We start from the raw sequence: 26,041 nt of genomic DNA, 5'->3' as shown, positions 1-26,041 counted from the left end.
CCGGCCCGGCCCGAGCCGCAGGAGCGCGGTGGCGCAGCGGCGGCGGCAGCAGCAGCAGCAGCAGCAGAGAGCGAGGCGCCCCGCCGGCCGTAGCCCGGCCCCAGCTGCCGCGGCCGGCGGCGGTGGAGGGAGGCGGGTCCCGCGGTCCGCACCGGCGCGGCGTCCGCAGGCTCTGCGCGGAGCGGCGGCGAGCGGCACCCCCCACACACACCCCCGCCCAGCCCCGCCGCTGACGCGCCCGGCGTGCGCGCCTGCCCTGCCCTGCCCTGCCCTGCGCCGCGGCGGCGGCGGCGGCGGCGCCCGGAGCTCGCCTGCGAAGGAGCCCAGACGCCCAGCAGGCAAGACCCGCCGTACTGCGCTGGCCGCGTCTGGTGCAGTCCGCGCTGCCCTCTGCTATACGCGTCGCACGCCGGAGTAGCCCGCAGCGGGGACTGCGCTGTCTAAGTATGCTGCTCTTTGTCGTACAGCCTGCACCGTAACGCTGTGTACGGGTAGCGGTAGCCTGTGTTGCGGCCGGGTCCCGAGCCCTGTGGCAGGATCAGGGCTGCGGCGGCAGCCTCGCCCGCGCTTCGCCGTGGCCGTCAGGAACCGTGCCGACCGGGCTCACGGCGCTCCGGCTCGCCGGGGGGGCCGGAGGCGAAGCCCGTGCCCGAGCCGGCGCCCGGCGGCGGCAGGGCCGGGGCCGCAGTCCGGCCCGGGGGACCGGCTCTGGGGCAGGGGCTGCGGGGGGCCGGGCTGGGCCGGACTGGGCCGGACTGGGCTGGACTGGCTGCCTAGGGCCTCGCCGCCCGCACGCTGAGGAACCCGGGCCCGCGGGGAAGGGGTCGCTCCCGTGCGGAGACACCTCTGTGTCCACACTGTGTGCGTTGGTTGAAGATTTGGTCGACACGCAGAGCCGCACGCCGTCGCTCAGGCAGCGTTTGTTGTCCTTTGCACTGCTTGTTGTTAACCCTGGTCTCTTTTTCATAGCTTAAGAAATACGGGGAGTATATGCCGTAAGAAACCCTTTTATTTCTCATTCCTCTCATGTCCCATCTCCTGGGTTTGGCGATGCAGGGACTGCCTAACGGAGCGGCTGCCGTGCAGCGTAAGCAATATTATACAATTTTGTAATAGATTTGTCTACCTCAGCGCGTGCCTCTAGCGCAACGCAGGCAAGCCCTGGTTTGCTGCGCGGTGTCCTCTGGTGAGTCCCCGGAGGGGACGGCCCTGGCTCCGCTGCTTTTCTCCAGAAGATTTGTCTCTTTGCGTGCTGGTGACTGACGGCACGCTCTGCATTCGCTGGCATCCTCGTATTTCACGTCATCTCATGCCCTTTGCATGCTGGCTTTGTAACTCTTTATTTTTTGTGATCAAGAATTTATGAATCAAAAGATGGGGGAGTGGAGCCATGTGGAGGCTGAGTCAGATTGTGAAAAAGGAAAGCCAAGTGAGAGTGTGCAATTGCATATCACATTTACAAACACGGTTTCATTCATCTCCATATGTTGCTCCTGTTACTACTAATAAAACTCTGATTTCTCAGACTGGTGCTGCCCTGGGAACACTGTTTGATCTTCCTGGGGTTTTTGCTCTATAGCCTCCACGGTATTGGTGTTATAGTGTGTTATTTTCCCAATTAACGTTCTTATTACATTGAACACATGTTAATAACAGAAAGAATTTGATAGTGTGAGTATACTTCCCACACCCTTCTCTTTTGTCCCTATTACTTAATGTGCAAAGGAGTGACAGGTTATTTACCAGCAGCAATTTCTTCTCTCTATACTGGTAAGATTTCCTCATTATAAAAACAAAAAAAGCTTTTTCGCTGAGCGCACATCCCTCTCTGCTTCCTCTTTCCTCATCCTGCTAATGATACCCAACTCCATCATGGTAGTTTTGAAGCTGCAGGAAATCTAGCTTTGTCTCCTGAAAGATTTATAGGGAAGCCTCTGTAGGCACAGGGAGCCAGAGACCAAGGTCTGCTTTGGGCGTAATGGTGTCTGGGGTTTTCTTCCCTGGCAGGGAGGTATAACTGTCAAGTGTACAGTAATTAATTTGATCCAACATTGGGAGAGAAGGAGGAAGAATGTATCGGAAAAAATAAGGTTTTTTTAAAAGTTTCAGGTGTAAGATCTGAGTGACAATTTCATGACCTTCATGATTTCTATTTTAGATAAAAGGCAGCAACCTACTGCAAGGGTATCATTTGTCTTCTGGCCTCATCCTTTGTTCTCCTTGGGTTTAGCCTGTCACTTCCCAAGGCTTGACTCTGTCCCTCATTGGGGCAGCAGGATCTCTCACCCGTGACTCTCCGAAGTGCTGGTCTGGCAGGTGATTTTTTTTTTTTTTTTTTTTTTTTTCCTCCAACTGCTTATTTCACATCTTCTCTGGTGTGCAAGGTCTGTCTTTCTTCTTATGGCCCTCTGAGTCTTGCCAAAGACTGTGCTGGTTACTTGACCTTCCCCCTTCTCTCCACTTTTTGTTGACTCATGCCTTTTCTCTCATTTTTGTCCCCTTTCATATATCTTCTTCTATATTTTTTTTTTCTCTTCTGTCCTGGTTTTATACCCTGTCTTGTTCTCTCCTTTCTTACATCTCACTTCAGTCCACTGCCTTTCTCTACCTTCCTCTTTGACATTTTTTTCTCCACACTGTTCCTTTGGTCATTGTCCTGCTCCATCCTTTCTCCTGACTTACAGTTAACGTGTTTATATATGTGTGTATACATATATCTCTACTCCACTCCAGATCTTCCATTCTCCAGCTGAAACAAAAAAATTACTTATGCTGATAGTCTGATCCTATTGCATCCCTTTCTCAGCACCTGAAATACGCTGCTTCTGCCCATCCTTAAACACATGTATTGGGTAGACTGAAGAATTATGTATGTGGGAAATGTTCCTAAATTCAGAAGTGGACTTGAAAAAGCAGCTCGCTCAGGCTGCATTGTGAACAGAGCAGTTACTGTGCTTCCACTGGCAGTACCAGAGGAGGACTGTAAGCCCCCTGAACTCAAGGACCGGATGGCATTTTCTTCACATTTCCAAATTTCTGATTTTTGGTAACGATAAAGTAATGAAAAGATAAGGGACACGGCCATCTATTTGAATTATCCTTGAATACTGGACTGATCCAAAATAAGACCCCGCAAAATGCTTTTCATCTTTCCGCAGTTGTTTGGTTTTATACATTTGTTAAGCCACTTTTGTGCAGCTATAGGGAGAGAAATGCTTTTCTCCTCCTCAGAGCTAAGTTCTGCCTCTGAAAAGGGCTCTGTGTGAGGCGAGGCTGGGATCTTGTCTTATCAGCTTCCCGTTTTTTCTGGATCCGGGGGAAAGGAGAGAGCTATGACTGTAGGATCATATGCATTGGGTGGGAGATGGAAGAATAGATGCATAACCCCAAAATGCTGCATTAACCTCGGGGACGGGGGTGGAGTTGTTTAATAATATTTCCCCTTGACTACTTGATACAAACAGCATCATTGGGGATCAAGGCCAATGTTAGATTTTGCTATTTAAATAAGACTCTTAGTTTAAAAAAAAAATCTGATTTAATAATTAGACTTTTTTTTTTTTTTTTTTGGTCTTTCAAAAAGCATAGTACTAACTGGCTGGAATGAAAACAGCTCCATCCCACAGATTCCACCTCCGCTTTCTGGCAGCTTACCTGACTCATAAAGAGAGTAGGGGATTTTATATGCCACCTACATCAACTCAACATTTTCCTTTGTGGTGAGAGTTAATCAGCACCCTTGTCATATTATTTCACCGATGCTGTCAGGGGGGATTGTTTATCTTTCAAGCCAGCCTTAAAAATTCTTAATAGAATAGTGGGTTTTTTTCTGAATTTGGTGAAAATACATAGGCAGTCCATTGCAATAAGGTTTTCCGTGTTGTTTGTTAAAAACTGGCATTTGCCCCAGGATCAGGGAAGGGAGAGTTTTTGTGTGAAGAGGACACATCTCTGACATGAGAAGTGCCACCTGGAGAGTTGAGATGCGTCGGCTGAAGGTAGAGGACCATCCCCCAGGTAATCATGGCAGGAGGTGTGCGCTGAGGAAGAAACTGTGGAGTTATAGCCATGATGACGAAGGACTTGAGGGCAAAGTTTTGTCAGCAGAGGCAATGTTTATATTAGACCAACAGACAAAGTGAGGAGAAATGGAGGTGCTTTCAGGCACATAAAATCTCTCCTTATAACCTGTTTGTATAACCTATGTGACCCTGTCTCTTGTGAGGAGAGAGATTGTACGTAGCAGACCGATATTTGTCAAGCAGAAAATACTACACAAAAGAATTCAGGAAGATACGAATGAGAACAAAACGCAAAGGTGGCAATACAATAAATACAGTGCGCACAGCAGGCAATGGAAGAAGGGGTAGGAGGAACTGAAAGTGCACCTCCAGGAAGGTTATTGGGAGTTACAAAGAGGACATGAGTTACCCTGGAAAGTGAGAGGAAGCTTGAGCAGAAAAGCATGTGGCATTTTTACAGAAGAAATTCTTGAAGTACAGGGAGGGCAGAGAGGAAGGAACAGCTGAGACCGCTCTGGAGCTCAGCACTTGAAGAGAAATCTTAGTGTGGAGGAGGGCCAGGGAAAGCATTTGGTAAGAGTCTCCTCATTTCTCTGTCACAAGGGCAGGCAGAATCAAGGAATGAGAAGGAAAGGGGAAAACCACAAGAACTGAAGTGAAACGTTGACAAATGTGGATGAAGGAAGGGTAGGGAAGCTGCAGCTGTGTTGACAGAAAGGGAGAAGTCCTCTGTGGGACCTGGAAAATGACTGAGTGACAAGTAGGATGCTACAGGACAGGAGGCAGGGAGCATCGCATCAGGAACGAGCTGTCTGACCATACCCAATATAAATACAGGTTATTTCCATCCTTGATGTGTATAAGCCTTAAAATGCATTGCAGATACAGCAGCTCTGCCCTGAAGATATGGATGCTGCAGCTGTCTCGCCTGTCCTGTCACACCTTCCTCTTTCTCCCATGCCAGAACTAATCCTGTATTCTCTCCTCTCCTGCACTGTGGGTCCTCAGCCCAGCTCCAGTCATCCTTCTTATCGATTGCGCCTGCCTGGTAACTGGGGCACAACTCAAGATAAGGACTCAGGAGTCACCCGCAAAGATGTGCTGCTTGAAGCACAGGCACTAATGAGCTCTGTGGAGGGTACCTGCTGAGAGAGGCATCAGCAGGGAGGAAGAAGAGCAAAGGGTGAGCACTTCATCTGAGGAAGAAACAGGTTGGGAGACCATAGCAGTGGGGAAACTAAAGGTATGGAAGCCTCAGGAGGAAGGTGAGTGTAGGAGGATGGAGCCACAGATGATTAAAAATAACAGTGTGGTACAGATAATGTGGCGCTCCACTGGCATTTTTAAACCTGCTGCCTTTGAAAACCCTTCTGTGTTTTGAAAAGGGAGCCTTACATTTCATTGTTCCAATTGCTACTGACCAGCCAGGACTGCTGACATTTTGGGGCTGTCATGTTGTCAGCAACCCCCATTTACTTCACTGCTGTGAAGTGGTTGCAAGCAACTCTTCAGCAGAGTGCTCTTTGCACCCCTGCCTGATGTAAATATTGATGTACCCCTAATTATGCTTTGATTTCTCTGGAAGGGAGATGGCCTTTTTTAGCTTGCATCAGTATAGTGACTAGCACACTAAGTCCATGCAATAATGATGCTATCACAAATTAGAGCTAAATTAAAACACCATTCACAGGCAATTTGTACAACGTGAAATCTGGGCCTGAAAGCCATATTTTTTTTTCAATGTTTCTGGAGAACTGCAAGCTTTTCAACCCTGTGGCTGTTCAGAGTAATGTGTTAATCTCTGTACAAGTATCACACGTTGGATGGGACCAAGTGGCAGCAAACCTGCTGGGGCTTGGAACCTCCTGGCACTTGTAATGGGTGTGAAAGAAAGAAGGAAGGAACAATAAAGAAAAGAATAAAGGGAAGAGAAGTGCAAAGTGAAGGACCTTTGTGCATTTTGATAACAATTCTTCAGTAGCACAGCAACATAGAACAGAAGGACATTGTCTGGTTAATGTAGAGCAGTTACTTGCTATTGCAAGAGCCATGGGTTTTTTTTTGTTTTTTTGTTGTTTTTTTTTTAAATCAGGTTTTGTCTTTGAACTATGGAAGGTACAGGTTTTTTCATCTTTCTGCCCTCCTCTTTTGCCCTCATCCTCCCACTTCCAAATAAGGATGTAAGTGAAGCTCCTTCTCATCTCCAGCATAAATTTATCCATGAACATTTTAAAAGTTTATTGTCTGTTCTTGTGCCAGAGTTTACTTTTACCTTCAGTAACTCTTGTGTCCTTAGTGCTCACCCCTGTCTATTTCTGGAGAGCAGCCAGCTCCCCTCTTTGGTGGAGCTTTGCTGTGCTGCCCCAGCCACGCATTTGCTCTTCTCCTTCCATCTAACTGGTTCTCCATTTTCCTGCTCTGTACAGAAGATGACCTCTAACGCTCAGAGGACTCTCTGCCTGTGGTAATGTGATCTAGTGGCTGCAGCTGAGAAAGGTGTCAGCAGTCCTGGATCGTATTCCCAATCAGGTTATTGGATGATGCGAGATCTAGGGAAGGACATTTATCTTCATTTCCCTGCAGGCTCCAGTAATAGTCACGCATCTCCAGTTTACAGTAAAATTTCTATTACCGTGCCAAATTAATTATTAATACACACATTACAATATTTTCAGTATCCTGTAGCAATGGAATCTGACTCTGTGCCACTCCCTACGCTTTAGCTTGTGGTGTGGCATGCATTCCTTTTGGATGTACCTGTGTGGTACCCGTGGCTCCTGCATTTATGCTCCATGTTCCCAGGCACCCACGCTTTACAGTCATGATAAAGCAGCTTTCACATATTCCTGACTTATTCATTAATTGTATGCTTTCCACTAATTTTTTTTTAATTGTTTTTAGGACTTGCTGAAATGTGAGTAATGTAACTGGGAAACAATGATTGAAGTTAGAGACTCGCATTTAGAGGGAATGTCGGTCATGATTGATTACAGCTGCACACATCATGCCCTCGCCTGGCTCTGTCTCCCCATGTAGGGGGAAAGTCAGTGGTACTGTGCAGGTCTGTTGAGCATATGTGCGTTAGACCTGTGTACATCACATGAAGGTTGTTAAAAAGTTTTGCTGGGCTTATTTCACCCATGCCATTGAGGATATGTGGTAATACCCATCACATCACTCTTAAAAGCCTTGATGACCTTGGTCTGATTTTCAGTCTAATTTGGGAATGTAGCTTTCCCCTTTGGCATGGTTTTATATCCATACATATTATTCCCAGTCAACATGGTATGGCCAGAGTAAATATTTGGGAGTACGATCCCTGCTTTTGTTTCTTCCTGCTACACAAATTATCTGTAGCACTGGAAAAGGTTACAGAAACCTACTGAAACCTGGTGATAGGACATGTGGGAGGAAGAGGTGTCACACGTGTCTGCGTTGGTTCCCACGTAACTCCTGCCTTAACTCCGAAGCAGCTCTCATCTCCTGGGGCTGCTTCTCCCTCTCCCACCCACTCTCCCCTTATGGCCTGCAGGTGTTGGGCTGTAGCTTCTCTCATATTTTTGGCTGTGGCTGAATTAGCACATTTTTAATGGATGCCTTTTTCAGCACTGATGAAAATAGTCTAGAATTTTGATAATTCTCTGTTACTCCATAAAATCCATAAAAATAGTTTGCCTAAATGCCATAGCAGTTCTTCAGGCTTATTATCATTACTAGTTTAGAGACCGTGGCTCCATTTTAGAAGGAGTTATTTAGATATAGCATACTCGGTGAATTTATGGTCTTCCGCTTTTCCAGAGAAATTGAAATGATGAGGTCAAAGATCAAGTGATTTTCATTTTTATATGGCCCAGAGCAATTTATTTTGTATCTGCACTTTTTATTTTCAATAGCATACAGCGTCATGGAATAAGTAAAGCACCTTTCTGATGTGTAACAGGTCATTAGTATTAAAGACCCCAGTCAACTATGATTTTTGTTCTCGCACCCATCTCCAATAGTCTGTACCCTGTGAATCACCAAGAAGATACGTAGAGCTTGTGATGCTGCCAGGTAGCTGAGCTGCTGTGATGTCTTGCTTCTCCTGCCCAGCAGAATTGCTCCGGGTCAGTTGGAGATCATCTGCCTGTAAGTGGTTAGCAGGCTCTGACCTCTCCCTGCCTTCAGAGCAACTTTGCTGAGTTAGTCTGAGGACAGAAGCTGAACCCTGCACCAAGACAGAGTTGCTGCTGACAGGTTGACCCACGGTCGGTCCAGTTAAGTTGCAGTGGAATATGAAGGGAACAGAAGCCTGTCACTTGAGGAAAGGATTCATGGCAGAAGCAGCAAATCCTGATGACTGAGAAACTTTGAGAGGAAGCTTTGTGCTGAAGTTTATGTTGTGTTAAGGTTTTGACTTATTGATAAAACCCCAGGAAGGGAGTGAGCCTGGCTGTGTTCTCTGTTGGGCTGTGTCAGCACTGAGGGCTTTCTAAAGGTGGCTGCAGTAATACAGGTTGCTCTTAAACCCTGGCACTTTGTGGGAAAGCTGACTGGAATGTAATTGTAGCAGATACTGATACTGGGTGTACTCTCGTAAACATTTAACGGGTATTGATCTATAGAAAACATCATTTTTCCTTTTAACATTTATTAGATCCTGTTGGTCAAGTGTGTAGATCAGAGATATTCCAAAGCAGGTAGATAATGAGTGCTCTTATAAAGAGCAGATAAAAGTAATGCTAGAGCTTTTTTAAGTACTCATTTATTCACAGTAACAAAACATTGGTAAAATGTGGAGTCTGATTTTTATAAAGTACTGAACCTCCTGGATTCCAGTGGAAATCAATGTCAGCTGTTGGTGCTAAGCATCTCTAAACATCGTATTTGTGGTTTCAGACCCAGGTTAAACCCCCATTGACTTCAGGCACTCCTTTAATCAGAGTAAGGACAGCAGTATTTAGCCTGCTGACAATCATTCTTGCAGCACTCTGTCTCTCTGTTTTGCTTGACTCATGGGTAAGATTTTCTTTTCTTTAAAAATTCAATGTATCTTCTCTGCAGAGAGCTCTGATCTAGGGTCCTGCTCCTTACTTTGTACGTAAGCATCTCCAATTGATGCCCCGCAACCCTGAGAAGTACTTGCAGCTTGGGTAGAAATAGCACAAGAAATTACAGCTGTTGCTGGTGATGAAAAATGTGTTTTCTAAAATCATAAATGGAAGTGCTGGAAAAGAAAAGAAGAGAAAAGACAAGACTACTGTAGGGAGTATCCTGTACTGAACTCCCAGGCAACGTGTTAACACAAGCAATGATAAGGATCAGTCAAAGAGCTAGGATCCCAGTGTATCTCGGTGCTCTGTTCTGCTTGTATTTCTTCTAAAGAAATCTAAAGATCACTTTGAACATAGTGTATCTGTGTCAGGAAGTGCATTTTAGCACTTATTTCTATGTTAAGGAGGAGGGGCCATCTTCAGTTTTAACGTGTTTTCATGGTCCAATATACAAGCATGAATCTCTTCACTGGAAGAATTGCATTTGTGTATCCAAGATTAAAAGTTAGCCATTTAAATGATAACTTTACAGGAGCAATCATATCAAATGCAGCAGAGCATGCGGGATTAGGTATGAGGCCTTATTATTGATACTGGATTACCTGGGAAGAGATCACAAAACTGATCTCTGTGCCCCTCCACCATCAGAAGAAATTGGGCATTTCACACTAGTTTACCTTTTTCTAGGAAATTCTCCTCCTCATTACTTCAAAGCAAATACTACCTCATCATCACATGCTAGACAACATACCAAGAGAAAAATTCTTTCCAGTCCAAAATATGACTATCAGTTTTTGCACATGAGGCAGCATCACCGATGTCTCATGGTGACTCATCATGCTTCTGATCTCCTTTACTACCTAAGGCAGAGCTTGCTGCCAAATAACCATAAAATATCTGCTTGTTTTCTCAGCTATTACTATTTAATGGCACCTGTTGTATGAGCAAATGCTTGTTTAATAACTTCCAGGTAGATGACCAAACATTATAAAAGGGAGGGGATTTGCAGTTTGCAGAAATACACTGTTCCAACAACAGTCATTTGCTGCTGGTAATTTGTAAACTGTATTTACCAGATCTGCTGCCTGTGCTCTTACAAGCATTTTAGAGCAGATGAAGCCACTAGAAAGCCTTTTCCTTTTGGTGGAAATATTCCCTATTTGTTGGCTGCCTTTGTGTTTCAGAGAGAGCAAAGCAAAAAAGCAGCAGCAAATTTTACATTTCTTGACATGTAGGATTAAAGCCAAGTTTATTTTATACAGCAAGAGAAACTAAGGAAAGGGACAATAACTGGACAGACCTAACAGGACATTCCTATTTAAGGGGCAGAATAAACAGCAAGTGCTTATTCTAGAAATGTAGCTTTTATGGTTGATGAGGAAATTACAGCAAGGGAGCAGCCTGGTGGGCATGGGGATTTACAGTGGATGCCACAGAGCTCATTGCAGCAAGGACAGCTTTTAATAGGAAAAAGAAGGAAACAATCCAAGTGCCATTTCCACCCCTGCATGAGGAGAGGTCCAAAAGGTCAGCTAATAGTCCACCTGTGGTCACACCTGCACACTGCTGGCACCAACTTGGCACTGGTCCTACAGACTCAGCAGCAAGGACAAAAATGGACAAAAATGAACAAAAATGCCGCAGGAGCTTCCCTGCCTGTCTCTCCATCGATATATCAGGCCTGGGGAAAACAGAGACAGCATCAGGCTTCACGTGGGATTTCTCAGCAGGGCTCCTCTCCCATCACAGATCTGAGAGACTGCGGTGATTTGTATCTTTGGATATGTTTTCAGATCATTTTCCTTTTAATGATGCTGAAGAAAGGCGTGTCAACACAAAGGAAGATATAACTGTCACTCCACACTTCTCTGGTTCCTAGCAGCAGGCAGGCTGCTGCTTGGAGCTGGCTAGAAAAAATACTGTGGTTGGTTTTGTTGGTGGTTTTCTGAGGAAGGAAAAAAATGCCAGCACTGATAACTGATTTAACTCGGAGCATACAAAGCAGTAAAGAAAAAAATGTGTCCTCAAAAACCTGAAACATTCCAAATGTTGCTGTGATGCTTCAGAGTGCCTACTCTTGCATGGCCATACCTTGTGTCCCAAGGACCTCTGTGACTAGGACCTGGAGATGAGCACCATCGCCCCTCTTGAGGGCTCCTTGTGGGAGTCTCAAGCTGCAGTATCCCATGGGAAATGTCCATCAGGGGAACATAACTCATAAAGCATGTTCTAGGCAAGAGGTACCCAGCTTGTCTCCAAGAGTCACAGAATGGCTGAGGCTGCCATCTGGTCTATAACATCTAGTCCAGCCCATGCTCAGAGCAGAGTTAGCTGCTGCAGGTTGTTCAGAGCCATGTCCAGATGGATTTTGAGTATCTCCAAGGATGGAGAACCTGCAACCTCTCTGAGCAACCTGTGCCAGTGCTTGGTCACCCTCACAGTAGAGAAGTCAGTCATGATGGCAACACTTCCAAACACAAAACCTAATAATTATTAACCTCTTCAGGTTTCCTGTTGGTTTTGTTGTTGTTGTTGTTGTTGTTGTTTTTTAAGGAAAAAGAAAGAAATGTAGCTATTTTCGTAAAAAGAAACCATTTTTTTAAAGGTCATCTAGATCTAGTTTTCCCTCCACAAACTCTTCACACAGACACTTTGGGAATAATCCCACTACATCTGTCTTCGTACCAGAGCAGCACCTGCCTGTGGATTGTGTTGCACTGTTGACAGAAGAGTTGGTGATACTGTTGACCATTATTAACATTATTTATTTAGCACCTGGCAAATGGAGTCAGGCTCTTTGTGCTAGGCACTGCCAAACAAGCTGGAAGGAAGACAACCTGTTCCCAAAGAAGGTGTTATTTACCTCTTGAAGCTGCAAAGAAGTGGGTGGAGGGAAGCAAGGACACCAAAGCTTTTGTGCTTATCTCTAAACTTCAGCATCATTGCTTCCATCATCACGGCTGTACATGGGAGAACCGAGATCCTGGCAGCACTACCCGAGGGCATTAGTCAGTCAAAGGGACGGAGATGTCCTGTATGTGTGACCTTTTCTGGAGACATATGAAATCACTCTGGTGCCTGTTGGGCACTGTATTCATTTTTTAAAAGCTGCAGTGCAAGTGCACTTAACAATATATATTTTAGAAGGACGTACTTTTTAAAAACCCTAAGAAATAGTCATTTACATTTTTCAGTTGTGGTGTTTTTCAGTCAGGAAATTAGCTCAAGAGAAAAAGAAGCAAGGGCACAGTTATTTCTTCTCTTGGAATAATACCTTTCCATTGAAAAGACATATTTTCAAGTCTGCAAATAAGAGCGGTAGGGGATTTCTTTTCCCAATATTGCTTCTCAAGTAGAGAAAGAAAGGAAGAAAAATCATGGTTTCACCAGAGGAAGAAAATGTGGTGTTTAAGGGGACGTGTGTCAGAGTTTCGGAGGATGTCCAGGACTTTTGGGGCAGTCCAGCACTTGCCCTTCCAAATGCCTCCACTGAGAAGAACGCCTGGGGAAGTTAAGAAAGTGCATGAGGTGGCAGAGTCAACATACAGCACATGAAAATCATGTCTTTGGAGATTTTAAAGGAAAGGTAAGAAATTCATCTAGGAGGGCACACCTAGGGTACCCCATCCTCAAAGCAAAGTGTGGAGCTCTGGAGGCTCCTTCCAGCTGCACATTTCTGGCATTTCTGTGACAATGTTTATTCCAGGGATTTGAGAGGGATTTATATGTATTTACCCAGTTTTGGTGGGTTTTTTTTAATATTTGTATGCTTTAGTCATGAGCAGTTTGAGATTCTGGTGCAGCAAGGAGTTGGTCGTGTGCTTGCAGCCTGTTACATGAAGTTTTCCTGTATGCTGGCCGCCTAGTTAGACAATATTCCTTTTTGGAGTGACAAAATAGTTCTTTTTGCAAAATGAAGTAAAGGAAACTTGAACGGGTATCTCAGGCCTCACAAAGGCAAAACTCCTATTAACGGAAAGGAAGAAACTGCTTTGCTTGAGCAAAAACTCAGTGCTAGGGACACTGGTGCCAACTTCCACTTCTAGCCAGGCGGGCATTTTGGAGGGCTGTGGTGGGAACGAACGTTGCATCCGCACTCCCTAGCATCCCAAGCGGTGCCAGCCTGCCCTTGCAGCTGGGAGTACCCCGCCTTGAAAGGCTCAGCGTTGCCCTTTGCCCAACCTCTGCCAGACCATGCAGGTGCCAGAGGCCAACATCAGTGCCTTGTAGGGTAAAGCAGCCAGCAGTGGCCCTGGTGCTTGCTGCAGGCAGAAGGCAGCATCTCACATACTGAGGATTTGGAGCCACGGAGGTTTCTCGCATGGTTTGGTAGCAGGAGCTGGTATCCACCAAGACATGGTCACATAAATCCAGCCTCAGCATCAAAGACGTCTGCTACCACAGGGAGCAACCAGGAGCTTCTTATAGACTTGGTTGCAACATAACTGTTGTGTCTGGCTTTGACTGCAGATGTGGGCAACAGTGGAGAAACAAGGCCGGGATGGAGGGTGGCATCTCATTCTTTCCCAAGGAAGAGAGGCAGGGTTGAGCATGCAGCCCTTGCTTTAGCACAGGCACCATTTAGGTCCCACTGATGCTCTGTTTGTGCAGGCCATATATTACATCCCAGCTTTCTCTCTCCTGTTTACTTCTATCCATTTTCCCATGTGCCATCAGCCCTTAAGTTCTTCTTTCTCTTCTAATCTTTCTTGGCCAGCAGACTGTAATTCCTAGGTCATCTTCACAGGAGGTGCAGAGCAGTAAAAGCCCAAGCCCTGGGGTGATGCTGGAAGCTGATCCTCCAGCAAGGCCTGGAGAAACCTTGCCTTTCATAGGACCACTCAAAGTGTCCTCTGAAACACAAAACCATTTACCAGGTTACAACACAGTTATTCCCTTGACCCATGTAGTAAAGCACATGTACATTTGTAGTGTAGGGGAGGCAGCCAGTTTTATGACAGGTTTACATACTGTCTTTTTGTTACTTCACTCTGGATGACAGCAGTCAGCTTTAGGTCAGGGCTCTGCAGGTTATGAAGAAGAAGAAAGACTTGGAAGGAGGATCAGGCATCTTTGATGTAAACCAGCCAGCAGAAGCTCACTTTCTCAAAAGCGGAAAGCACCAAATAGCAGGACACAATTTCAGTCCATATAGCTTCTCTCCATCAACACATAGCTCAAAAGTACTTTGATTTTTTCCTCCTATCCACATTCCTGTTTCTCTGCTAGGTGATTCCTGCCACCTCCTGTGAGCTTTTCTACTCTCTGGTATTTTTGCTAGCTAACATAAATACCGAGAGACTCCCATAGCTCAGCTAGCTAGCTTAAAACTATATGATTTTTATATTCCACTGGAATACATGGTGTAAAACAATAGCCACAGAAACACAAGCACCCTTAAAATAAACATTTACCTACATGCAAAGAAAAAATGTCTATTGGAGATTGTAGTAACCATATAAAATAATTTTGACCAGTCTGTCCTGGTTTCAGCTGGGATAGAGTTAATTGTCTTCCTAATAGGTGGTACAATGCTATGTTTTGAGTTCAGTATGAGAAGAATGTTGATAACACACTGATGTTTTCAGTTGTTGCTCAGTAGTGTTTAGTCTAAAGTCAAGGATTTTTCAGCTTCTCAAGCCCAGCCGGCGAGAAAGCTGGAGGGGCACAAGAACTTGGCACAGGACACAGCCAGGGCAGCTGACCCAAACTGGCCAAAGGGGTATTCCATACCAGGTGACATCATGCCCAATATATAAACTGGGGGGGAGTGGGGGCAGGGGGCATCACTGCTCGGGGACTAACTGGGTGTCGATCAGCAGGTGGTGAGCAATTGCACTGTGCATAATTTGTACATTCCAATCCTTTTATCATTACTGTTGTCATCTTCTTAGTGTTACCATTATCATTCTTAGTTTCTTCTTTTCTGTTCTAGTAAACCATTCTTATCTCAACCACGAGTTTTACTTCTTTCCCCAGTTTTCTCCCCTATCCCACTGGGGGGGGGGGGGGGGGGGGGGGGAGTGAGTGAGCAGCTGCGTGGTGCTTAGTTGCTGGCTGGGGTTAAACCACGACACAGTCTCATATAAAGGTGGCTTCAGTGATACCTTGCAACAGTCTCCAGCCCATTCCAGCAAGATTTAATTTAATCCATGCTACAGTTAGTGTTTTCTTTGGAACTGCAGTGTTCTTCTCATAAATATGTTCACCTTCCAGCCCATATTTACTAAGTAGATGCGAACTAGGCCTGGGTTCAGCGATGTTTACAAGGCCAGTGTTATAGGGATTTAAACAGAAAACAACAAAAAACCATACAATGCGAGAGCAGTTCTCGCTGGCAGTTCAAAAATGCTTGCACAGGGTCATGGGGTGTTTGGCTCAGATGCAGAGATGTTGCTTGTGTTCAACTCAGACTCTTTCATCTTTCAGTAAAAGAGTAGAAGAACAAGAAATAATTTGATTTTCTATACAGTACTATACTTCTATACAGTAGAAGAACAAGAAATAATTTGATTTTCTTTGGTGTTCTTTCCAAGCAGCTCCAAGACCCAGAGAAAGAGCTGTCAGGATGCCAGAGCCAGCAAAGTCCACCTCTGCCCCCAAAAAGGGCTCCAAGAAAGCCGTGACGAAGACCCAGAAGAAGGGCGATAAGAAGCGGCATAAGAGCAGGAAAGAGAGCTACTCCATCTACGTCTACAAGGTGCTGAAGCAGGTCCACCCCGACACCGGCATCTCCTCCAAGGCAATGGGCATCATGAACTCCTTCGTCAACGACATCTTTGAGCGCATCGCTGGAGAAGCCTCCCGCCTGGCCCATTACAACAAGCGCTCCACCATCACCTCGCGGGAGATTCAGACGGCTGTGCGCCTGCTGCTCCCAGGAGAGCTGGCCAAGCATGCCGTCTCGGAGGGCACCAAGGCCGTCACCAAGTACACAAGCTCCAAGTAGCTGGACATCACCTCTCCAATGGGACCATCAAGCACCGGACCCTCCGCGCAAGCACAGGTAGGCAGCCACGGTCCGGATAAACGTCACAGCTATTATCCACAGCAATTTGCAGCCTTGGGATGGGCATGAGAAGTTACCTGGTGGAAGAGGAGACGGTGATCTGGATGTCGGCTGATTTTCATCGTCTGTTCGGGACATGCAATGGGCAAGACTGGTGGAGGAGACCCCTGCTTTCACATCTCATCCAAAAGACTGACCGACTGTAGCATATCCAAACTCTCCTCTCTGCTTAGCAAACATGCATGTTTGGCACTGGCGGGGGAGACTGGCAGCAGCAACACAGAGACACTGTCTCTAAAGTCTTCCTGTTTGGCTGCTTTCTCACAGTCATCCAAGATGGGCACCGATGAGTCAGCGCTGGTATCCTCTCCTTTGTAGCCTGGATCTGTCCTGGTGTACAGCAGCACAGCCCACCCCGTGCCAGCAGAAGTGGCATCAACAGCTACCGGGCACAGGCTGTAGAATAAAATCCATATTGATTGATTCAACAGCTCTCTGTGCTTGACAGCCTGTTGTAAAGAGCAAGCCTGGCAGGCAGGCAGATGCCTGGGATGATACCAAGCGCCATTCCTCCTCGTCACTCTCCATGTATGAGCCATCGAGTAGGCTGAGGGTGCTGGCGCTGGAGCTGTCTGCTGCCTCCCACCTTGCGCCAAGGTGGATGGATGGACAAGGGGGGACGTTGGGGCTGGGTTGCAACCTTCCCCAGCTGCTGCTTTGCCTGCTTTAGGACTTGCTTTGGTGTGCAAGATGTTGCTAATTCTACTGCTTTTCAGAGACTTTTCCTGCCTCGACACTGCCTGGGCGCTCCTTTCCACCATAAGCGTGGGCGAGACGGGCTGGTGCCCATGGGGGTCCCCTGTCCTGTGAGCACTAGGGTGGTGCAGGACAAACAGCACAGAGGTGTTGGGTGGGGACTGACGTTTTGGGAAGGCATCTGGAGTGAGAACAGAGGTGGTTAATTCAGTCTGGGGGAGAGGCAGGCTCCCTGCAGAGATCACTGTGGGCAGCTCACCTGGTCCTGCTTTCCCTGCTTTATTCACTGGTTAGAAAGCAAATGCAAAAACTGGGGCTGGGTGGATATACAGGGGCACTTGCCTGCATCCCAGTGATATTTTAAAGATTAAATAATTTTAAACTACTTCAGATATTCCCCACATCTTCTCAAAGTCCACAGTAAGGTGAGCAATAATAAAATGCTGATAAAAGCCATAGAGATTTGTGGAGGAATGTCTTGGTTACAGGTTTATCTTGGCCAAACTGCTGGATAGCAGAAAAGCATGTGTAGAACTGGTATGAAGTTGAAGCTTCCTACTCAAAACACAAAATTAGCCAACGTTTAAAAAAAATATCAAAATCTCTGGTAGGCAGTAGTGCTCAGATAAAAAATATTCATGTCTTAAAATAACAACTGCTTTCTGCAGCTGATTCTGTAAATAAAAAGGGCAGCAAAGACAGAGGATCCAGAACTAAGTGCGGGTTCTTCCCAAACTGCAAGACCTTACTTTTAAGTGAAAGGTAAATTCATACCCCGAAACACCAACCTTGCAGTACGTCTCTCACTTTCCCCTACATTTATCTCTATCCTCTTTCTTTACACTTTGAGAGTGATGGGGACCCTTGACAAATTTATGTTGCTTTTGGAGCTGTAGGACTCTGCAACTCCAGAAGATTCAGTTATTTCTTGTCTTTATAACAGTGTTGCAGTCATTGTCCAGTTGGTCTGAGGAAAGGACTGCGTAGACCTGCTCAACCAAGAGCACCTCAGAAACCCAAGAGCAGCATCGGGTCTCATGTGGTCTCTGTGTAAGGGCGAAGGTCAAGTTGCATATGGGCTGCTCCCATCCTCCTGATTTGGGTTTGAACACTCCATACCCGAAAAGGGGCTTTCCTCCCATACTTTGCGTGGTGATAGCATACAGCCATGTTTCATACGCTAATGCCAGCAGGAATCCTTAGCACTCTTTTCAGAAGGAGCAAAAGCCGGCTCCCCAGGTGTCAGCACCCACAACGAGCAGCTCCCAGCAGCAGTACCTGTACTCAATAGCATTGGTAACCTGGAACACTTGGCCAGGACACTTTGGAGGTGACAGCTTAGCACTTCCTTTTGTTTTCCAATCAAATAGTCAAAATCAGATACCAAAGATGAAAATGTACCTATAGTGGGCCTAGAGCCACTGTCCTTGGCCCCTCTCCCACCAGAAATCAGCAGATGATGCGGAAGGGACATGCAGGGAGTGGAGGGCTGGCTGGCAGCACTGGAGCTTTCTCCTCCCATCCCTCTGAGCTGCAGGTTAGACTTCATCCCCTTGGGGAGGCCTCCTGAAGGTAGGAATTCAGAGTGGAATAAATCCGCTGTGGTCCAAGCAGTGTGTGCGAGCCAGGACGCACACCTCCCGTGATTACCCGGCACAGCTTCTAAATCCTCACTCTAATGAGCAGAGCAGAGTCCTGCTCCAGTCTCTGCAGGCTGCAGGAACTCGGGAAAATAAAATGAGGTGGTGTCCCTCCAGGGTCTCCTGGGCAGCTTGGGGAGCTGGGGACAAGGCTGGGCGCTCGGACAGGAGCTGCTGGCCCCATACACATACAGTACTGGTCTCATTTTCTTCTGCCACTGTTGCCACTCTCCATTTTTGGAGATTGTTTCAGAGAGAGGAAGAATGGCAATTTAAGGCTGTAAAAATACTTGAAGGCTTGAAGAGGATTTTTATATTGTCTAAACCCAAGTGACTGAGACTGGTCACAACCATCCATTTATAGTTTAGGCTGTCATTTTGCACATCATTTGCTCTTCACTCTTCTTTTGTGTCTTTTCTTTACTTACCCCTGACAATGTAGAGCACAGGATTGAGGAACTGATCCAGGTTAAAATGAACTTTTTTTTTTTTTTTTTCATGCAAGCATTGTTTCCACCCAGTTCTAGTGGCTGCTCTGATCTGTTGCTGTTGTACAGACATTTGTGCCAGCCGAGAGAACAAATTTTCCAGGAAAGGCAAGGCTGGCATAAGCTAGGACTGCCACAAAAAGCAGTTGGGAAATTAATGGCCTTAGTGCCAAGATAAAATGAAGAAAGGAAATCTGTATCTCCTGCAGTGACCCAGTTAGCAGCAAAGATGTGGCTTTTAAATACAGCACTATGGGTGTTACCCTTGCAGTGTCCCACAAGCAGTTTCTCTAACAGTGCTGACACTAGAAATCAGACACATCCCATTTCTGCAGATCCCAGAGGACTCAAGTGTTACACAAGGGAAAGGGAGTAGTTTGGGGAGGGGACTCTGCTCCGATGCAGCCATGAAGCTGTAGTGGTTGGAGCTTGCCTGCCTTGTTCAGCAGGCAAACAGCCTGCGAGGCAGCCTGCCCTTCCCACAGCTGTCTGCTGCTGTACTGCCCTTCCCACAGCTGCCTGCTAGTGTACAGGAGCATGCTCGCAGCACTTCAACGGGAATTATTTTGACTGTGATGAGCTTGGACTGAGCCTTAATAGTAAAGGCAATAGAAAATGGTCTAGAAGTTCAAGCATTGATTGTCCACTCGGTAATCTGATGTGTGGCGTATTCCACAGTTCCCTGGTAAGGGGGTTTCCTGCAGAATAGGAGTTCTGCACTTCAGGATCTGTGCTTTTAAAAAATATGTATTTCCAGCTCTGAAATTGATAAAACTTTTTAAAAATGAAGATAATATACCAAGCTCCACTGTCCCTACCTGATTCCTACTGCAATCCCAGAAGCATCTCTGGACCATTCCTGTGTTCTGCCAATTAAAAAAAAAATCAACTGCAGATTGAAAGTTGGAAATGGAAGCTGAAAAAGAGTAATACAGCCTTGATATTAACTTCATAATAACCCCATGGACATCACTGCACTGAGTTATTTGTTTTCATATACAATTTAAGAGATTAAATTAGCTGCTATAGATCTACCCCTGATTTTCCACCCTGCTTCCCTAGAAGGGCTTTAAGTCCATCCGCCCTTCACAGCAGAGCCCAACCTACAGAAGAACTGAGCGGCCACGTGCCTAGAGGTTTGCTTCTGCTCAGAACAGACAGGTCTTCAGTCAAGCATGGGGAAAACAAAAGTAAAAACAAGTGTGGAGGATGAGTGCCTGTCCTGGACACCACTGCATGTCCTAGGAAGGGATGCCTGAGCTGAGACCGCTGAAGAGCCCTGCCCAGAGGAGCCACGTGGCTGTGTGCCCTTCTGCCCTGGTGACAGGCAGCCATGCAGAGGTAGCCCCAAGTCCTGGCCACCCCTGGAGTAAGCTTGGCATGGCCTCTGCACAGCCCTGAGCCTTTGTCCCATCATAGCATTTCGTGATGATTTACATCCAGACCAAATTGTTTACAGGGAAAGGAAGAATGTGAACTAAATCATAAAAATCACTTGCTGCCAGAATTTTGAGAGTTCCCTGGGACCAGCACCTGGGGAGCAATCTCTCATGCTTACTTTCCATGCATGGTATCTTGTGGGCTTATGTACACAGAGTTTTTCTGACAGTAAGTGTTACATCAAGTGTGATCTATGTTATATTATTGCTGCTTTATGACCTGTCTTACTGCTAATTACCTGTTTTCTGTTAAATGTATAAATAAAATGTAAATGCCAAACTGTTGAAAGTCAGGTGAGACCCAGCTGTCAGGATGTCTTTAATTCTGCTGTATCACCACCACCACCCCCCAAGCCCTATATTTCTCTTTCTCCATCATATTTCCTCCAGACCGGGGGTGACAGCAGCCACCCTTCCAGCAGAGATGGAACCTGGCTGGTCCTGGTAGAAGGTCAGTCAAAAACCAGAGCAGCCCTGTACTGAGGGGATGTCACAGGCTGCCACTGTGAGTCCTTGTGGGGTGTCATGCACCCCAAACACGGGTGCAACATGAGCATGTGTGTGTTTTCAAGCCCTTCCAGCAAGTTTCCCCCAGGCAGAGCCGTGCCTGCAACCTGTTCTAGCCACACTCCTGCTTGGGGTGCACTCTGCCTGGCACCCATCATTTAACCCCCAAGGGGCAACACTTCTGACTTGCACAGACTAAAGCACTGTGAGATTCTGTGCTTGGAAAAGTGTTATATGCACATTCAGAATTTCTGTTTATCTGAATTAACAATTGCTGCCACTAGAAACATCTTTCCTTGGACTATGAGAAGTTCATAGGCAACAAACATGGAATAAGATGTAGCATCTGAAAACTCCAGGAAGAAAAAGATCATTCTTTTAAAGAATGGTTGGTAAATACACTTGAATGAAACACCTGCTGGACATCAGCATCATAATGCACTCACTGGAGTGGGAAATGCATGTGTCGTGCTAGACGACGTTTGCTGGAAAAACAAGCTGAGATTTCAGATATGGCATATAACAGAAGTCAGAGCTAAAAAGATGTAGAGTCTCTCTAAAGACAGACTTATAAGCTTAACATAACTGGCGAGAAGCAGTGTTTGGAGAAAAAAACCCTTATAACTAACTGATCTGAAGTATTTATTTCCAAAGAAATAAATTATGCTACTTGTAATGCTGATTTCCATTCTGATACCTCTTTGCAGGGCAGCACCCACAGTGCAGTTCCATAACAGAGCTGACATCTGGGTCTCAGGAAGACCCAAACCAGATTACAAAAGGTAGAGCATAACCTATGGTCATGCTTCTCCAGGAGGTTGGGAGATAACTAATTTTTTTTTAGTTATTCAGTTATTATTTAGTTATTATTGACTAGTTATTCAAAGACCATTAGCAGGGCTCAGGTGCCACATGGCTAAGGCTGTTGCCAGAACCAGACAGAATTCAGGAGCATCAAAAGAAACTATGAGAGAATGAGGTTTAAAGTAAGTAAAGAGGAGCAGCGCTTCATGCAATAAGCAGTCCACCTATTGAGCCGTTTGCCAGGGGCAAAACCTAAACCTAAACCACGACAACTATACTGAAAATTATTAGAGGCTGGGGGAATACAAAGAGGAAGGGAGTTATTGTATGTGTCTGCCCTATTCCTACAGTCTTTCTTACCTATTCTGTCATGGCCACTGCTGGAAACAAGACTTTGGGTTGGATGCACCAAAGGGCTGATCCAGGTTGTCTGCATAAACTCGTGTAATGTCTGCCTTGTACTACGCATGAACTGTGAAGAGTTTCAGACAGTTTTCTTAGGCCTCTGAAGCTTAGAAGAAAGCATAAAAGAAAGCTTTTTATCTTCCTTTCCTAAGTGGCTCCTGCACTTGCATTGACGGTTATGTGGATTGTGTTAGCCTGGCTTACATGAAAGATGTAAGAGATGTTTTGTTTCTAAAATAGTTAGAGTTAATAAACACAGATGGTGTGAGAAAGAGAGGAATGGAGCTTCTGCTCCATATAAAGGAAAGCTGTTCTCAAAAACATTTCTCATTTTCTCCCTTGAAGCAGTTGATTTAAAAAAAAAAAAAAAAAAATACAAAATTTCCTGCCTTTTAATGTCCATAATGCTAATTCCCCCCCTAAAAAAAATCTCTTACAGAATTTCCTACAGAATTCATTCAGAAAAAAATTCTTCCAGATTTAACTGTCTCCTAAAGACAGAAGAAGATTGTAGTAGTAATAGAAATGGGAAGATTGGTAAGAATGGGGAAGGAATGACAGTAGCTGGGTGTGAGGCACCAGAAGGGACCAAAAGAAGGAGAGACTATAAGTGAATGCTGTAAGAGGGACAGGTGCTGATGGGACCTCGATGAGGAGCCCACCAAGGTGCCAGCACACACAGAGCGTGCAGCTGCTCGAGACAGTCAGGAAACAAAGGGCCGGGAGTAAATCCTGGTAACTCACAGAGGTGGAGCAGGATAGACGGTGTAGTTGGTGCCAGCAGCTAAGGGGTACAAAAGGCACATCCAGAGCCAACATACAGTCACCACAATCTAAGAGGATCCCAGGACATTTGATAAGGACATGGTGGTACCATACCTCATCCTCAAACTCATTGTGAAGATGGACACACACATCCTGGTGTCTTCATGCTGGTCAGGTGGCTTGGATACACCCATCTCGTGAGTGCACGGGTATGACAATATGAGCGTGACTGAGTGAAATCAGTACTGCTTTAAAATAAATTCACCTGCCTATAAGGTGGTAAAGTCACCCTCCTATAGGCACTTGCATTGAGTTTGCTATATTGTGGCTGCTCATCGATTATTGGCATACATCCAGCCTCGGGGCAGGAACAGTATCTCATCTTCTGTGCACTTCTCCAATTTATTGGCCATCAAACCTCCTCCTGTGCAGGTGTGGAGAACATTCTTTTTACAAAGTGTATCCATATTTGCCAACACTGGAAATAGTGTCCAGCAGAACTTTTTAAATAAACCAGGAGATGCTTCTGACCTAACCTGCCCCGTGGGCTAGGACACATCCTGGTGAATACCAGGCTGCCTCTGAAAAACCTAGCTCCAGGCAGGAGAGCCATGAGTGCCGTTGATATAAGCACTCAGTCTCCTCTCTTTGCCTGTCTGGGAAGACCAACAAAAGGAGGGAACATAAGTGCACCACATCCAATTTCACTAAAGTGAAGGAAATGTGAGGGTGCTATTGCCATTTATCATCTTCTTCTTGTAGGCTTTCAGTTTCTTTGGAGTGCTGCAGTATTCAAGGGCTCCCAGGAAGCCTGGTCTTGCAGGCACTGATGGAAACAGACTATTGAACTGCTCCATCTCGGTAAGACCTGCCCTTGCAGGAAGCTTTCTGAAGCGTGGCTCAGTTCTAGCAATATGGGAAGCCTGCGATAGAAAGGGCTCCTGAACACGTTGAAGAGGTAGATGGTTGCTTTTGTTGAGTTTACTTTTTTGGGATGAACATTTATTCCACAGCTACTTCCTCCTGTCATCGAAGTAATAAAGTCACATCTGAGTGCTGACTATAGAGATGCAGAATCCTCCCCTCTACTCCACAAACACCCTGCAATGCCACATCCACATGAACTCACACTAAGTCCATACTGCTCCCATACTGACTTGCACTCTCGCCCAGGTCTAGAGTGAACCAACTGCAGCTTTAGGTGGAAAACTTAGTGGGAGAGCAAAGGAAGAAAATTCAAATTCATCCCCCCGCCCCTTTTGCAGCTTGTGTTATAGCAAAAGGACCCAGACACCTCTCGCCACAGCTGATCTCAGTTAACAAAAGCTGTCTCTGTGGGGTCCACCAGCAGCCCCTGGCCACTTAGCAGCGAAGAGCCAGAGCTCTTTTTAGCCCAGATGATTCAGCACAAAGAAACCTTTATAGCTCAGTAGTAGGCATCTCGCGCCTCTTCTCATCACGCCTCTTCTCAAATTTTAAATACAAGGGCATAAAAGTTCTTACAAACCCCTGATTCTGCCAATTCCCTGAACATATGCCTGTAATGCTTTTTCTGGCATTTAAGTATCTTCAAATGGAAAAGATAGAGCTCTTAGGAATCACGAGACGCTGCATGCACCATCTCTCGTTCAGAGCCAGCATCTTCCCTGGCATAAACTAATCACCACTTGGGATATTCTGCATTTGTAGGGCAGGATACTGAACAACACTGAACAGCACCAGAAGAAAGTTCAATGCAAGCAGCTGCGCACCATGAAGGATGAACAAGTGGTCCTCCATGCCAAAGGGTATCACAGCAACTGAGAGGTCAGCCATATTTTTAAAGGGATTAGAAGTGCATAGATAGCAGGGAAAAATTTAATAACAAAAGACTAAATAGATGCAAGTTTGCAAGCAATGGTAGCTCTCTGCTTTATAGGAAAGTTACACTAGATACAAAGGAACAGCAGGAAGAAATCTTATCCCACCCTGACAGCTGCTGTGGGGATTGCAGCATCCTCAGAAACAGCCCGTACCTGTCAGCCTTGGCAAGGAGCCTCCACTAGGTAGACGCAGAACAGAAATTCATGCTGTAAGTGCCCTATTCACGTCAGTTCAGACTGTTCAGAAAGGAATATTAAATTTTTGAAAGTTTTCCCTCTTTTTTTTTGTTTGCAATTTACCATTTGGATCACATTTTTCATGTTTTCTTCAAGGCTTAGCCTGGCTGTGGATAACTTTGACACCCAGCTACGCACCCGCCAAGGCCTGAACGGGAAGCAGCTCTGAAAATGACCTGGAAAATGTGAAGTCAACAAAAATACCTGCAGTTTTTCTTCTGGGCACAAAGATGCGAAAGCATCTGTGCCTATCCAAGGCTGAACAACTTTGTAATGATACTTAACGCTGATGTTTTTCCCGTTTCTCTCTAGCAAACTCTTAGGAAAAGCCACTGCTTGCTCACTTAATGCTATAGCTCAGGGGAAAAAAAAGTGCCCTGATATCTTTCCTCGCTCTGTTTGGATGACTGGGAAAGGGAATTGCTGGCTGTAGCCCCCTGCTTCCCAGCTCACAACCCCTAGCCCTGCAATTACTCCTATTCCTAACCTGGGGCAGGCCTTTCTACCTCTCCGGCAGAGGCTGGGCTTCTATTTGGAAAAAGGAAATCAGGGAAAATACATGAAGGAAGAAGCAAGTGGTTTTGAAGTAAAGCATAACAGATCAGTAACCTAGAAACTGTTTGTTTTTATCTTTTAAATGATCAATGAGAAAAGTGCACATGACTTGGAGCAGGATTCCATTCCCCAGCAAGTGCCATCTCCTCCAGGCTCGGCATCAGGTACACTTTCACTTTCTAATATTTTTAGACAAGGGGTCAATTTAGGAGGGGGCCAAGGATGAGGACTCCTTAGAAATTAGGCACAACAGTATTATTACTTAAATCTCCCTCACATCTCTTTAACACAGCTAAGTGCCTGCACACAGCTGGAAATCCAACCTCCACTTCTCATTCTAGCTTCAAAACCAAAGTCATCTTCTTAGCTGGGTCTGAAGATTCGAGCACTAGTAATAGTAGCATCTGTTGTTGTTGCTATCAACCTTCATAAAAGGTCTTTTGCCTGCCCCTGGAGGCAATTTAACAGTGAAACTCTTGGTATTATTTCAGCACTAAAATAGTGTCCTCTCCATATCTT

At 45.8% G+C, this 26,041-nt stretch overlaps 1 protein-coding gene across 3 annotated transcripts; it reads left to right on the top strand.

Annotated features, from left to right (window-relative positions):
* Positions 1-257: 257 nt before the first annotated feature.
* LOC126044385 (histone H2B 5-like) lies at positions 258-20,667 on the top strand. 3 transcript variants are annotated; one of them, XM_049813961.1, is made up of 2 exons: positions 258-338; positions 15,595-20,667. In XM_049813961.1, the coding sequence occupies exon 2, from the start codon at positions 15,624-15,626 to the stop codon at positions 16,002-16,004; it is 381 nt and encodes a 126-aa protein (XP_049669918.1). In that variant the 5' UTR covers positions 258-338; positions 15,595-15,623; the 3' UTR covers positions 16,005-20,667. The 3 variants fall into 3 exon arrangements, with proteins under 3 accessions (XP_049669918.1, XP_049669920.1, XP_049669917.1); XM_049813963.1 differs by lacking the exon at positions 258-338 and adding an exon at positions 404-444; XM_049813960.1 differs by lacking the exon at positions 258-338 and adding an exon at positions 886-1,087.
* The last annotated feature ends 5,374 nt before the right edge of the window (positions 20,668-26,041 follow it).

Source organism: Accipiter gentilis, chromosome 11 (genome assembly GCF_929443795.1).
Source record: "Accipiter gentilis chromosome 11, bAccGen1.1, whole genome shotgun sequence".
In the NCBI taxonomy this organism is placed as follows: Eukaryota; Metazoa; Chordata; class Aves; order Accipitriformes; family Accipitridae; genus Astur; species Astur gentilis.
This window is presented reverse-complemented; position numbering and strand designations above follow the sequence as displayed.

Bases quoted from the DNA above. Each gene is read 5' to 3' on its own strand.
- LOC126044385 (XM_049813960.1), top strand. From the start codon at position 1,027: ATGTCCCATCTCCTGGGTTTGGCGATGCAGGGACTGCCTAACGGAGCG. The intron at 1,088-15,594 runs GTAAGCAATATT...CTTTCCAAGCAG, and splicing joins CGGAGCGGCTGCCGTGCAGC to CTCCAAGACCCAGAGAAAGA.